At 36.4% G+C, this 14,906-nt stretch overlaps 2 protein-coding genes across 2 annotated transcripts in view; both read left to right on the forward strand.

Moving 5' to 3' along the window:
- LOC139154299 (uncharacterized) overlaps nt 1-14,906 on the forward strand; it is a 1,065,525-nt gene that overhangs the window by 158,311 nt on the left and 892,308 nt on the right. The gene's annotated exons all lie outside the window — the stretch shown is intronic.
- On the forward strand, nt 950-9,250 carry LOC139153289 (vomeronasal type-2 receptor 26-like). Its single transcript, XM_070727031.1, has 5 exons — nt 950-1,111; nt 1,523-2,416; nt 3,987-4,214; nt 4,969-5,095; nt 8,358-9,250. The coding sequence occupies exons 1-5, from the start codon at nt 950-952 to the stop codon at nt 9,248-9,250; spliced, it is 2,304 nt and encodes a 767-aa protein (XP_070583132.1).

The following is a 14,906-nucleotide window of genomic DNA, read 5'->3' on the forward strand; positions in this document are numbered from 1 at the left end:
CAAAAAAAATTCTCATAGAGAGAACCCCTGAAATGATGAACCAGCATGAAATTTCAAGTTTCAGATATGCAGGGAAATTTTTTTACAGGGACTCAAACTTGGCTTCGGGTCACATACGACCCGAACAGAACAGCAGGTTAAATGAATCTGAAGATACACTAAACACATCCCTTAGAAAGGTATGGATCACAATAAGTCAACTGGACTTCGTACTGACAGGAAATCTAAACACTTGGAATCTCCAATTGTCTGATGGGACTATTTCTTTTCAGATACATTCAGGTGGAGTTCTAGCATTCAAAGAATTTCTGAAGTCTGTAAAACCTTTTTGGAGGCAGAAATGGAGTTATAAAATGGTTTTGGGAGCAAGCATTTGACTGTTTCTTTTCTGATTCAGAAACACCAACAATGAACATTAAAAAGTATACTAGCCATTCATCCTCATAAAAGCAATGCAGAAATGGGAATTTGTTGTTCACAATTAACACATTTTCTAAGAAAACAGAGGAAATGGAAGAACAAAAAATGCTTAAAGAAGAGTAAAATAATGAAGTGGAATAAGTTTAGTTTCCTCTCCATGAAACAGAACACAGCATCATTCTAAATGGCCATTAACAGAAAATATAAATTAGTGCATTTTTCAATGAACAACTTCCATGATACAGTGTAATACACAAGAAAATCCTAAACCATGATAATTTGAAGCGATATAAAAATAATTTAATTTTACTAATTCAAATCACAGGTACTGTACAAATGGCTACTCTTGATGATGATTAATTAATTCATTCACTGCAGAATTGTTTTCTAAAAGAGATTCTTTACCTACAGTCTGATTACAAAATTCTACCAACATGTCCTTTCCTTGGCCTTTGCTGTAGAGAATCCAGAAATCTTGCCCAATATTACTCTTGGGTTCCATATCTATGACAGCTACTATGATGCAAGGATGACTTATCGGACCACCCTGGACCTTCTCTTCAAATCAGATAGATTTCTGCCCAACTACAACTGTGGACTTCTGAAAAATCTCATGGCCATCACCGGAGGACTTGGATCAGACACTTCATCCCATATGGCAGAAATTGTAGAGTTGTACAAAATTCCTCAGGTAGGTCAAGAGGACATTTCTCTAGTTCTTAATTAGTTAAGAACCTATTTAAGTATTTATTCTCATATGTTTGTATCCACAAAAACATGGTTGTAAGGAAATCTCATTTCACACTAAGAAAGAGATTGATAATTAAAATTAATTTGTATTGGTAAAGATAGATTTCAAATGGCTGGTATTTGATCATCTTCCAATAGGAAAAATAATAATGTATTTTTAGATGCATTCTCATATTTTCAACCACATTGTACTGGAATCCTTAAATAAATGATAACAGATATTAGCAGTCTATAAAAATGAATAAGAAATTAAATTAATGAAAAAACTCATTTGACCACAAATAATTCATGAAGATGAACAGTCAGAAGGAAATCTAAATCCTCTGTTGAACATGTTTTTATTTTCTTTTAGCTGCCATATGGATCCTTTTCCCCAAAAGAATTTTGTAATGGTAGGTTTTCTTATTATTATTTTATGGCACCAAATGAGGGTCCTGTATACATTGGGATCATCCAATTGCTGCAACATTTTGGATGGAAATGGGTTGGGCTCTTTGCTGTTGAAAATGAAAGTGGAGAACACTTTTTGAAGAAGATACAGGAAATGCTTTCTCAGCATGGAATCTGTCCAGCCTTCATACAAAGAATTCCCCTGCTGCTTCCATTGGATGATATCCATTCCTTCGAAGATGTAAATAAAAGTATTTACAAACATTTCACAGACATTAAAGCAAACACATTTATTCTCTATGGAGAGTCTTATACAGTTCTCTGGCTCATATCTACCACATTTCTAAGTGAATCTGAAGATACACTAAACACATCCCTTAGAAAGGTATGGATCACAACAAGTCAAGTGGACTTTGTACTGACAGGAAATCTAAAGACTTGGAATCTCCAATTGTTTGATGGAACCATTTCTTTTCAGATACATTCAGGTGAAGTTCTAGCATTCAAAGAATTTCTGAAGTCTGTAAAACCTTTTCGGAGACAAAGAGATGGATATATAAAATGGTTTTGGGAGCAAACATTTGACTGTTTCTTTTCTGATTCAGAAACCCCAACAATGAACATTAAACAGTGTACTGGGGAGGAAAATCTGGACAGTCTTCCTGGACCTCTCTTTGAAATCCAAATGACAGGTCATAGCTATAGTATCTATAATGGTATCTATGCTGTGGCTCATTCTTTGCAAGCCTTACTATTAAAAGAATCCAGTCACAGTAAAACCTTGGTGGATAAAATTAGTCAGAGTAAAATAATAGTGGATAAATACCCAGAACCTCAAGATCTACCACCTTTTAAGGTAAAGTTGTCCAACAAATGCAAAAAAAATTATGACAAAATTATTTGAATCACAAAAGGACAAAAACTATATTCTTGGTAAGCAAAAAAAAAAGTGAGAGGTAATCAGCATCTCCAGTAGATTTATTTGTAACTTGCTGGCAATTAAATTACACAATGTGTAGTCCTCAGCTGAACTGCATAGAAGCAAGCAAGCAGCAGAATATCCTAAGTTTCTGTTTTAGGCCCAGTGTTCTTCAACATGTTCATAATCACTTTGGATGAGGAAAGAAGGGAACTCATCAAATATGCAGACTATACTAAATTGGCAGCAACATCTCACATCATTAAATATGTTCAGCCATATTGCACTGCTTTTTTATATCCATGAAAATGGAAAGCATTGTGATCATTACTGTATATAATGATGTTCTCCATATTAATTTTGATATTTATCACATAAAGCTGCAAAAAGTTAGAAAGAAATTGAAAATTCTTTTAGAATGATTTATCCCACTATTTTTAAAACTTCCTCTGTTTCCTCCTCCTCTTCCTCCTTCTCCTTTTATTTTCTTTTATTATTTTATTTCATTTCATTTCATTTTATTATTTTGTCAAGCATGGATTAGATAACAGATATAGGTATAAACATAATTACTGAAACATGAAATGGATTCAAATTAAAGGGAACATTAGGACAGGGACAGTAGGCATGCTGGTGTGCTTATGCATGTCACTTAAAGATCTCTTCGGAATGGGGTGAGGTCAACAGTAGACAGTTTAAGGTAAAGGTTTGGGGGTTGGGGAAGAAGCTACAGATTCAGGTAGTGTATTCCAGGCATTAACAATTCTGTTACTGAAGTTGTATTTTCTGCAGTCAAGTATGGCACGATATACCATAAGTATGTATCTATTATGTGCTTGTGTATTGTTGTGGTTGAAACTGAAGTAGTCATTGACAGGTTGGACATCATAGCAGATAATTTTATGTACTACACTGAGGTTGGACCGAAGACGGTAAAGTTCTAAATTGTGTAATCGCAAAATTTCAAGCCTGGTGGTATAAGGTATTTTGTTGTGAGGAGAAGAGTGGAGAACTCTTCTCATGGAATATTTCTGAACTTGCTCAATTGTATTAATGCCCAAAATGCAGTGTGGGTTCAAGAGAGATGAACTTTATTCAATTGGTGTAGCAAAAGTTTTGTGTGTCCTAGTTTGTAGTTCAACATTACTGGAAAAGAAGCTATACAAGCATATGTTAACAAGGTTTAATACCTTTTGGGCAATCCTATTACAGTGAGCTCTGACATGTAGATCATATGAGATGAATACTCCAAGGTCCTTGGCAGAGTGAAGGTTATCTAAGAAGTCGTATCTGCCCAGATTGAATTTTGTGTTCTGATTTTCTTTTGACAATGTGTTTTCTTCTTCTTCTTCTTCTTCTTCTTCTTCTTCTTCTTCTTCTTCTTCTTCTTCTTCTTCTTCTTCTTCTTCTTCTTCTTCTTCTTCTCCTTCTCCTTCTCCTCCTCCTCCTCCTCCTCCTCCTCCTCCTCCTCCTCCTCCTCCTTCCTCTTCCTCTTCTTTTTCTTTAGCTGCACTCATTTCTTCAAGGCATTTCTTTCAACAATTCAGCAGGAGAAAGTATGCATTTTAATGAAAAGATGGAAATTGCAGGAGGTTTTGACATAATCAACATCATTACATTTTCAAACAACTCCATCCAGAAAGTGAAAGTTGGAAGATTAGATCCCAATGCTCCAGATGGAAATGAATTGATTATTAATAAAAATTTGATTGCATGGCACAAAGGTTTTAACCAGGTATGACTATTCTTGAATGGATCAGACTGCTGCACACATTTTCCTTAAAAAAATGTATCATATGTCTCAATTATATGTTGAAAAAAACTTAGTGAATCTCTTTGCAACTTTTTATAAATGTTATTTATTAGGTCCTCGAGTTTCTAATTCTTTTTCAAAAATAAGAATTTCAAAAGGCTCAAGACAATTCTTGAATGGCACAAGAATTGAATGCACTGCATTCATGTAGAATGCTTATATTTTTACAACTTATTTTATTTATGTTATATATAGCACTATAAGATTACAGACAAAGCATAAACATTAATATGAATATATAAGAAGTATAAGTATGGTTTTGAGTACAAGATATTTTATAAATACATGGAGACTTTAGGACAGGGATGGTAGGCACGATGGTGCAATTATGCATGTCCCTTGCAGATCTCTTAGGAATGGGGTGAGGTCAATGGTAGACAGTTTAAAGTTAAAGTTTTGGGAAGAAACTACAGAGTCAGGTAATGTACTCTTAGTTTAACTAAGTTTGTATCTATTGTATTGTTGTGGTTGAACCTGAAGTAGTCATTGACAAGTAGGACATTGTAGCACATAATTTTGTGTTTAACTTCCTTAAAATAATATTTTAAATTATCTGCACCAGATCTCTGCTTGCCATTATTCCCTTTATAAGATGACTAATTGCCTCTATTTTCAAATGATGAAAAGCTTAGCAACTTGGCAAGTGATTGTGCAAGATTTTTCATGTTATGAACAGGTTCTTCCAGTTTCTCTGTGCAATCAATACTGTCATCCTGGATCTTGGAAGAGAAAATCTGAAGAGAAAAGTTTTTGCTGCTATGATTGCATTCCATGTCCACAGGGGAAGATTTCAAGCAATATAGGTCAGTTATAAAGTTCTTCAAGTCCAGCCTGAGTCCCCTGGAGAAGGGCAGCCTAGAAATCCAAATAATAAATATTTGGAGACAATGGCTGCAAGCAAATTGTTTTGTCATAAATTACAATTTGTTCAATTTCTTACTAGGTTTTCCTAGTACGCTGAAGTTTACCACCCTTCAAATCAAGAAACAAGGGAAATCCCTATAAACCTCAATTATTGACAATCTCTCATCTTTGAGAATATTATGATACTTTGCAGGATCCATGCATTTATATGAAGGTTATCTGGAAAGTAAGGTTACAAGTCATGTATCTCTCATAGATAAAGTTCATGGGGGAAGCTTATATTACTATCATGTAGCAGGAAGCCAGCAGAAGTGAATGAGCAGTGCCAGTGGTCAGTAGATCATTGACTGGTGTTGTGATGAAGATTAGAGATGAACATCCTAATTCCATTTCCCACCAAGTGCAAACCTTTTCTTTTATGGCATTTTTGTCCCAGAATTCAAAATCCAAAATATTTATTTGTGTCCCTGAAGGTGTCACCTGCAGGCCAAGGTGGCCAAAATCAAATTTTATATGGTGGTCATTGAAAACATTAAATGGCAATATAATAGATGGAAATTGGAAGAAATTATTGTAAAATTGGCTTCAAACATGCAATAATCAGTGCTGGACATAGAGAAAGAAAGACACAGAGTGAGTAAGTGAGAGAGACTGTAACCCACTTTATTTCTAAATTTCAGAAAAAATAAATAAAAATAAAAATAAAAATAAAAATAAAAATAAAAATAAAAATAAAAATAAAAATAAAAATAAAAATAAAAATAAAAATAAAAATAAAAATAAAAATAAAAATAAAAATAAAAATAAAAATAAAAATAAAAATAAAAATAAAAATAAAAATAAAAATAAAAATAAAAATAAAAATAAAAATAAAAATAAAAATAAAAATAAAAATAAAAATAAAAATAAAAATAAAAATAAAAATAAAAATAAAAATAAAAATAAAAATAAAAATAAAAATAAAAATAAAAATAAAAATAAAAATAAAAATAAAAATAAAAATAAAAATAAAAATAAAAATAAAAATAAAAATAAAAATAAAAATAAAAATAAAAATAAAAATAAAAATAAAAATAAAAATAAAAATAAAAATAAAAATAAAAATAAAAATAAAAATAAAAATAAAAATAAAAATAAAAATAAAAATAAAACAGTAGCAGCAGCAGCAGCAACAATAATAATACTATTTCCACACACATGGTAATATCCTTTCAACTTCCAATATTTTCACATACCTCGCAATAATAATGGATTCTATTATCCAACAGTATACATCAGTGATGGCTAATCATTTCCTAGTTGGGTGCCAAAATCATGCTGGTACCCATGACACAATGTGCCACCCCTGCAAATGTGTGCATGAACCCCCATACTTGTGTATGTGTGTGTGATTCCCCATGCTCTGCTCACCCCCCATTCATGTGTGCATAAACCCCATATTTCCCATTTTGGGCCTAGTAGGCCTCCCTGAAGAATCCTGGGACTAAAAATAGGCTGTAGGGGGCACCAACACCCATGTTCCCTCCAGGCCCATGCACAAATATGCTCCCCTTCCAGATGTGCATGCACCCCCTGCACAACCCAAAAATCAGCTGGCCAGTGGGAAGCATGCACACATGTGTAGTGGAGCTTAGCCAGGCAATGGCTTGCATGCCCGCAGAAAGGCTCTGCACACAGCTGTAGCACACATACCATAGTTATGCCATCATAGATATGCATAATAATATTTTTTGAAATTTATAATTTCTGCCACTATTTTCTAGGTATTTATAAAAGAAATTCCATATTAAGCAATGTTCTATAGCTATCTGCTTTTGTATTTCAAATCTTATTGGCTTTGTTTTACAAATATCACATGTTACTCCCTAGGGACTGTTCTGCCTGGCCACGGGCTACCCAGGAATGAAGTAATTGATCAAACACACCCACACAGGCTTGTAAAAATAAAACAAGGGTTGTTCTTTATATTCAGAAAATTGCAAACCACGGAGTTTCAGAGCAATGTTAGTTTAAGAGTTCAATAGGTCAGAGTTAATTACTCCAGTCAATGAAGAAGCCTTTCAGGCTTATGTCAGCCAGAAATAAGTCACACCTTAAATGTCAAAATGTCCAGAAATCCACAGCAAACATGAAACCACAATTCAACAACCTTTCTTCAAAACTGAACAATAGACTCCCACACAGGGTTTTGCAACCCTCCTCCTTTTCAAGGTTGCAGCAGCGTCATTAATTCTTTTTTTTTTAAGGTTCTTTTTTCAAATTTAAATAGTTTTTATTGTATTTACAAAAATATAAAAAGAAGGAAGAGCAGATACATCATACTTTGCATCATTATATCGACATATAGTATTCGCTATGCCGTTATTATATTTATCTCATATAGTTATTCTGTCCAAGTGAACTCTATCATTTCAACATGTATATCAATACCAAAACAAATATATCAGTACCAAAAAGTAAATTTAAAACGTTCTGTCTAAATGAATTATTACCTTCTGACTCTTCCTTCACCCGCACCCCCCAGTGAACTGTTTCTAACAGTTCTAAATTTCTTTGATTAAACATTGTGCGGCATATGGTAGCCGCGGTTTTTCCAATATTTTTTCTGATCTACACTTGAATTAAGGTCTGATTGGATTGAAGAAGATGTTGATAAAGATCCGATAAAGATATTCAGACTTTTGTATTTGGTCATTAATTCTTATTTCTGTGTTTGCGCAGCTGTTCTTGTCTTCCCAGCATTCTCCTGACCTGAACATTCAGAATAGGATTGTTCATTAACTCTTCCCCTTCTGAGTCAGATGAAACTCTGACTGGAGATCTGACTGACTCCATTCCTATCTCTGTCTCTCCAGTCCCTTCCTTCTCCATTCACTGGTTCACTGTCTGATTCGTCCTCCAGCCAGATGAGTCTTCTGTGAACAGATAACTCCCATTACTCTGCATCAAAGTCAGCAGCCAAAGGAGCTGACCTGAAGCCAACCACAACAGGAAGGGAGTAATCTAAACTATTTTATCTGCTTCTCCATCTCCATCTGCTTCTATGTCAACCTTTTGCTTTCCACTCTCTAGCAATTCTGATTGGAACAGAAGGCCATGGCTCAGTGAGATTGGAAGGAATGTCAGTTTTCAAACAATAGCAAAGAACATCTCAGAAAGAAATAAAAAATAAATTAGTTTCTTTTTGATTTTTTTATCCAGATACAGAAGATTGTTTCAAGTGTCCTGATGATCAGTATCCGAGCAAAGAGCAAGATCGATGCCTTAACAAAACAATGAGTTTCCTGTCCTTTCAAGAACCTTTGGGAATCAGTCTGGCCTCGGCTGCTGTTTTCTTTTCCTTCATGACCATGAGTGTGCTTGGAATTTTCATTAAGTGTAGAGATACCCCCATTGTCAAGGCCAACAATCGGGACCTCACTTATACTCTCCTTATTGCCCTTTTACTATGCTTTCTCTCTTCCTTGTTATTCCTTGGTCAGCCAGGGAAAATAACCTGCCTTCTCCAGCAGCCAGCATTCAGCATCATCTTTTCAGCTGCTGTTTCTTGTGTGTTAGCTAAAACTATTACTGTGGTTGTAGCTTTCATGGCTACTAAGCCAGGCTCCTCAATGAGAAAATGGATGGGGAAAAAAATGGCCCTTTCCATTGTTCTTTTTGCTTCTTTTTTTCAAGCAGGTCTTTGCATTTTGTGGCTAGCAATTTCTCCTCCATTCCCTGAGTTAGACATGGATTCCCTTATAGAAACCATGATTTTGCAATGCAATGAAGGCTCTATCTTCATGTTCTATTGTGTCCTGGGATATCTGGCCTTCTTGGCCATTGCCAGTTTCATTGTGGCTTTTCTTGCCCGTAAATTACCTGATAGCTTTAATGAAGCCAAGTTCATTACCTTTAGCATGTTGGCTTTCTGCAGTGTGTGGATCTCCTTTGTTCCAACCTATCTGAGTACCAATGGGAAAGCTATGGTGGCGGTGGAGATCTTTTCCATCTTGTCCTCGAGTGCTGGGTTATTGGCATGCATCTTTGCCCCAAAATGTTTCATCATTGTTCTTAAGCCAGAATTAAACACTAAGAAACAATTAATAAAATGAAGTTATTGTAGCATGTGAAAGTACATTTCCCCCAAAAAATGCTGAGTTTAAATGAGATGTCTATATTCCACTCTGGGTCCTCAGAGAGGGGCGGCACACAAGTCTAATAGATAGCAACAACAACAACAATAATAATAGTAGTAGTAGTAGTAGTAGTAGTAGTAGTAGTAGTAGTAGAAGAAGAAGAAGAAGAAGAAGAAGAAGAAGAAGTTTATTAAATAATTATTGGGGTTATCTGTTAATGTATTTCATGTGGCTTAATAGAATACGTCAATATTTCTCAGCCTTGACAGATCTAACCTGTGTGGGCTTTGACTCCCTGAATTCCCCAGTCAAAATATAAAGCACCAAAACAATGAATTATTTTTTTAAAAAGTGTTCAATATGAATGATGAATCAAAGAAGGAAAAAGATAAAGTATGTATGGACAGTCATTAGAGTAGCTTAGCCTATGGCCAGATTTCTGGTTCATTTAGACCAGACCTGGGCAAGATGCGGCCCTCGGGCTGGAAGCGGCCCACCCGCTGCCTGTGACTGGCCTGCAGAGGTCAGTCCAACCTGTGCACGCACACAGGCATGCACAGGCAAAAACCAAAAGCCGTGCAGTGGAGTCAGACGGCCTCGCCACCTGCAGCATTTGCGTCATGCCTGTTGCCCAGCTGATGGCGCTGCCTACACTGAAGCTCTCATCTCGCCCTCTCCACCTTTCCCGTAAGTTGACTTAACCTTCTTTGGGAATTCGTGGCAGAGCCTCTCCCACCCCCAGTGGGGGAAAATCAGGTTGGAGAGCAGGGAGAGAATTGGAAGACTGAGAATGGAGGGAAGGAAGGAGGAAGGGAAGGAAGGAAGGAAGGAAGGAAGGAAGGAAGGAAGGAAGGAAGGAAGGAAGGAAGGAGAAATTACTCTGGAAATGTAAAACTAGTAAATATGAATCTCTCTCCCCTTTTATGGAAAACAAACAAGTTCCTTGATAGATAAAAATAGAAGTAGAAAGAAACTAGACAACTTTAGAATTTTTTTAAAAAAATGAAATAATCAGGTAGCATTATATGAATTGGATGAATTATTAACTTAAAATTGGATAAAGGAACTTTCCAGGATCATAATGTTTCATAATTTGGAATTATAGGGAAGTGATAATGACCAGGTGATCTCAGCTTTTTTCATTTAGCATCTGTTACCATCATATGTATACTATATACCAGGGGTGGGCAATTAATTAATAACTATAATATAATTGTCTCTGCTGGTTCTCTGAACTTCCAGCTGATAGGACAGAACACAAATCTCAAGAAATGCTTAAGTGGAAACTCCCATTATTTGATTATTATCTTAATACCTGGGGTCAAAAGGATGGAGAGCAATATCTTTGGGCAGAGATACATGTTCTTGGCATGGTGGGAAGCAAAGGAAGAAGACATGAATCTTGCAGTTTTTTTTCCCCACAGTCCGATCAAATGAGGTAGGTTAATAATATCTGAGCTTGACCTCTGATGCTAAAGGATAACCAGGCTCCAGTTTTCTTGGCTAAGTTCAGAGAGTATTATTTATTTATTTATTTATTTATTTATTTATTTATTCATTCATTCATTCATTCATTCATTCATTCATTTATTTATTTATTTATTTATTTATTGTTAGAGTTGAAAGGGACAATGAAGGCCATTGAGTTCAACCCCCTGCCTAAGCAGGAACCCTATAGTACACCAGTGAAGTGGCAGTTCAATCTTCTCTTTAAAATGTCCAGAGTGTTGGAGTTCACAACGTCTGCTGGTAGGTTGTTCCATTGGTTGATTGCTCTGACCATCAGGAAGTTCCTCCTTATCTCCATGTTGAATCTCTCCTTGGTCAGCTTCCAGCCATTGTTCCTCATCTGGCCCTCTGGTGCCCTGAAGAATAAAGTGATCCCCTCCCCTCTGTGACATCCCCTCGTATACTTGTAGACTGCTATTATGTCCGCTCTGGCCCTCCTTTTCTCTAAGCTATCCATGCCCAGTTCCCTCAGTCTCTCTTCGTAAGTCTTGGTTTCCAATCCCTTAATCATCTTGGTTGCTCTTTTTTGCACCTTCTCCAGAGTTTCAATGTCTCTTTTGAAGTGTGGTGACCAGAACTGAATACAGTACTCCAGGTGTGGTCAGACCAGGGCGTAGTAGAGTGGTATTAAGACTTCCCTGCTCTTGGAGTGTATTCCCCTGTTGATGCAGCTTAGGATTGTGTTGGGTTTTTTAGCTGCTGCTGCACATTGTTGGCTCATGTTTAGTTGATTGTCCACCAAGACTCCGAGGTTTCTTTCACAGTCACTACTGCTAAGAGGAGTTTCTCCCAGGTTGTATATGTGTCCAGGTTTTTTTCTGCCTAGGTGAAGGACTTTGCTCTTGTCTATGTTAAACATTATTTTGTTGGTGTGGGCCCACTGTGTTAGTCTGTCTAGGTCTTTCTGTAATTTGAACCTGTCTTCGAGGGTATTGGCTACTCCCACAAGCTTGGTGTCATCTGTGAATTTGATCAGTTGCCCTTCTATTCCCTCGTCCAAGACGTTGATGAAAATGTTGAAGAGCACAGGGACCAGGACTGAGCCCTATGGTATCCCACTGCCTACGTTCTTCCATGTGAATTTGGAACCGCTGAGGAAAACTCATTGGGTGTGGTTGGTCAGCCAGCTATTGATCCATCTGCATGTGTTGTAGTCTACTCCGCTTTTTTCTTATTTGTTGATTAGGAGATAGTGGTTGACTTTGTTGAAAGCTTTGCTGAAGTCTAAGTATATGAGGTCCACTGTGTTGCACTGGTCTACTGATTTGGTTATGGTGTTGAAAAAGGATATGAGATTGGTTTGACATGATTTGTTTCTGACAAACCCATGTTGGCTGTTGGATATTATCTTGTTTGTTTCCAGGTAGTGACAAAGCTGTTTTTTTATTATTTTCTCCAGTATTTGTCTAGGTATTGAAGTCAGGCTAATAGGTCTGTAGTTGCATGGATCTGTCTTTTCCCCTTTTTTGTGGATGAGAAGTATGTCCGCTCATTTCCAGTCTTCTGGTAAGTTTCCACTGGCCCAAGATTTTTGGTAGATGAGGAGAAGAGGTTCTGCTATGGTGTCTGCCAGTTCTTTTAGGACTCGGGGGTGGAGTCCATCAGGTCCCAGTGATTTGTACTCGTTAAGCTCCCTCAAGTAGTCCCTAATGGTAGCTTTGTCTGTGTTGAGTTCAGTTCCGGGGCTGTTATTTGCAGTTAGGTTGTAGGTTGGTTGGTTGGTGGTTCCTTTATGTGTGAAGACTGATGTAAAGTAGGTATTGACAGCTGTGCTTTCTCTGTTGTCAGTGATTTCATTACCATCTTTGTTTTTTAGCATGGTGACTGTTTCCTTGATTTTTTTTTCTTGTTGTTTATGTGGTGGAAGAAGCTTTTTTTGTTGTCGTTAATTTTTGTTGCGAGGTGCTGTTCGTATTGAGCTTTTGCTGTTCTTATGTTTTGTTTGCAGGTTCTGGCTGTTTGCTGATATTCCATTTGTTGTATTTGGCTTTTTTTTTCTTTTACGTTGTCTGCGAGGTCCTTGTTTAGCCATGCTGGTTTCATTTTAGTTTTTCTGCTTTTCTTTTTCGTGGGGATTGAATTGTTTTGGGCCTCAATGATAGTGGTTTTTTAGGGCTTCCCAAGCATCCTGTGTGGATTTACTCTTTAGAAGTTCCTTCCAGAGTTTATTCTTCAGGTTCGCTCTGAGCTTGTAAAAGTCCACTTTTCTGAAGTCTGGGACTGTAGTTGAGTTGGATGTTGTAGTTAGTGATTGCACAATGTTGAATTTTAGGATGGTATGGTCACTCTCACCTAGCGTCCCTTCTCCTTCTATTCCCTCAATCATTTCTTCCCTGTTTGTTAAAATTAGGTCTAGTATTGCAGTCCCTCTGGTTGCTGTTTCCACTTTTTGAGTTAGAAAGTTATCGGTGAGGCTGGTGAGAAATTTGTCAGACTTTCCACTTGGTGCTGAGTTTGTTTTCCAGTTAATGTCGGGGTAGTTAAAGTCCCCCATTATTATTGTGCTGTGCTTGTTGCAAAACGTCATACATTTTACAAGAAAGATTTTAACATATTGTAAAGGAAATTATTTCTTCTCCCATACCCAAATACATTTGAAAGACTATGAGGGTTAACAGCATACAAAATCCAGCATTTGTGATGAAACAGATTTTATTTATATAAGAAAGTTTTGGAAGATTTCATTAAGATTAGTTAAAATAAGAAAACCCTTACAGTGGTATGCCATAGCCTTTTAAAGGTGGATGGTCCTTAAATGTAATTTCATAAAAGTGGTAAACAATGTGAGATACCATCCCGCCAAAGATAAGGCTACCAGGCTGATACCATTCATGTGGAACAAGAAAAGCATCACTTTCAGGGCAGCTATGAGTAACTACTTTGTTGATCAGGAATGCCAGAAGGAGTAACTGATTCATGGCTCTCTGCTTATGGGGGAAATATCTGGGTCTATCATTGAAAGAGAAGTTCTGACAGATAAGACAGGAGATGGAGAAGTTGTAGAAATGAAGAGAGTCAGCCTTAATCCTTCTTGTCTCCATGTGGCTCTTCAAATATTTATGTGGATTGTTTTCTCACTTCCTATCCCTTCTGTCTAGAACCTTTGTTTTGGCCTACTAGCATAATGGAGTGGTTTTAGTAATTCATAAGGGATATAATTACCATTGAATAATAGGCAATCTGATCATTTTTTTAGATGACATAATACATTACTGAGATTGAACCTGTTTTGAAAAGACCTGGGGAAATTGAATTGGACAGTTAGACTTAGAAGAAAGTTATTGTCACTTTGAATATACACTCACTCACTCACTCACTCACTCACTCACTCACTCACTCATTTATTTATTTATTTATTTATTTGATTTATATGCCGCCCCTTTCCAGGGACTTGGGGCAGCTTAATCAGCATACATTAAAAGGAAAACATGACTAAATAAATAAATACAAAATTATGTATATACCCATGTATATTATATGACACAGAGAAACATCAGTCTAGTTCAAATGTATACATGCTCATGGTGAAAAAAGTGAATCTTGTGAGTTTACCAGATGGGTGAGGAATAAAACTATTAGTCCTGCTCGAAACACTTCTGAAACAGAATGTGAAGTACGTGTGTGGAGTCTTTAACAATTCTTTGAGCTTTAAGCACATACCTCTTATAAGTAATATCTTGAATAACAGGAAGTGAGTTCTCTATAATGTTCTCGGCTGTCCTCACCACTCTCAGTATGAACTTTCTATCTTGAGGCACTGCTGCCACCAAACCAAGCAGTGATACAGTTTTATTAAAACACTCTCAATCATGTCTCTGTAAAAAGTGGCCAGGACAGAAGGAGAAAGATGTGCTCTCCTCATCTGATGCAGAAAATGAAGATGCTGATTTGTACACTTCACTAAAGATGATGTGTAGAGAGACCATTTCAGATTGTTTGTTATCTGCACCCATAGATACGTTTTTATTATTAATATTTTTATTGATTTTTATAATATAAAACACACACACAACATATAACATGTGCTCAGTGAGCACCCCTAGATACTTAATACTATTGACCAGCTCTACAGCTGCTTCCTTGAATTTGAATTTTTTTATTTGTTTGTCAAACAGGTACAAGA

This window comes from Erythrolamprus reginae, chromosome Z (genome assembly GCF_031021105.1).
Source record: "Erythrolamprus reginae isolate rEryReg1 chromosome Z, rEryReg1.hap1, whole genome shotgun sequence".
Classification (NCBI taxonomy): Eukaryota; Metazoa; Chordata; class Lepidosauria; order Squamata; family Dipsadidae; genus Erythrolamprus; species Erythrolamprus reginae.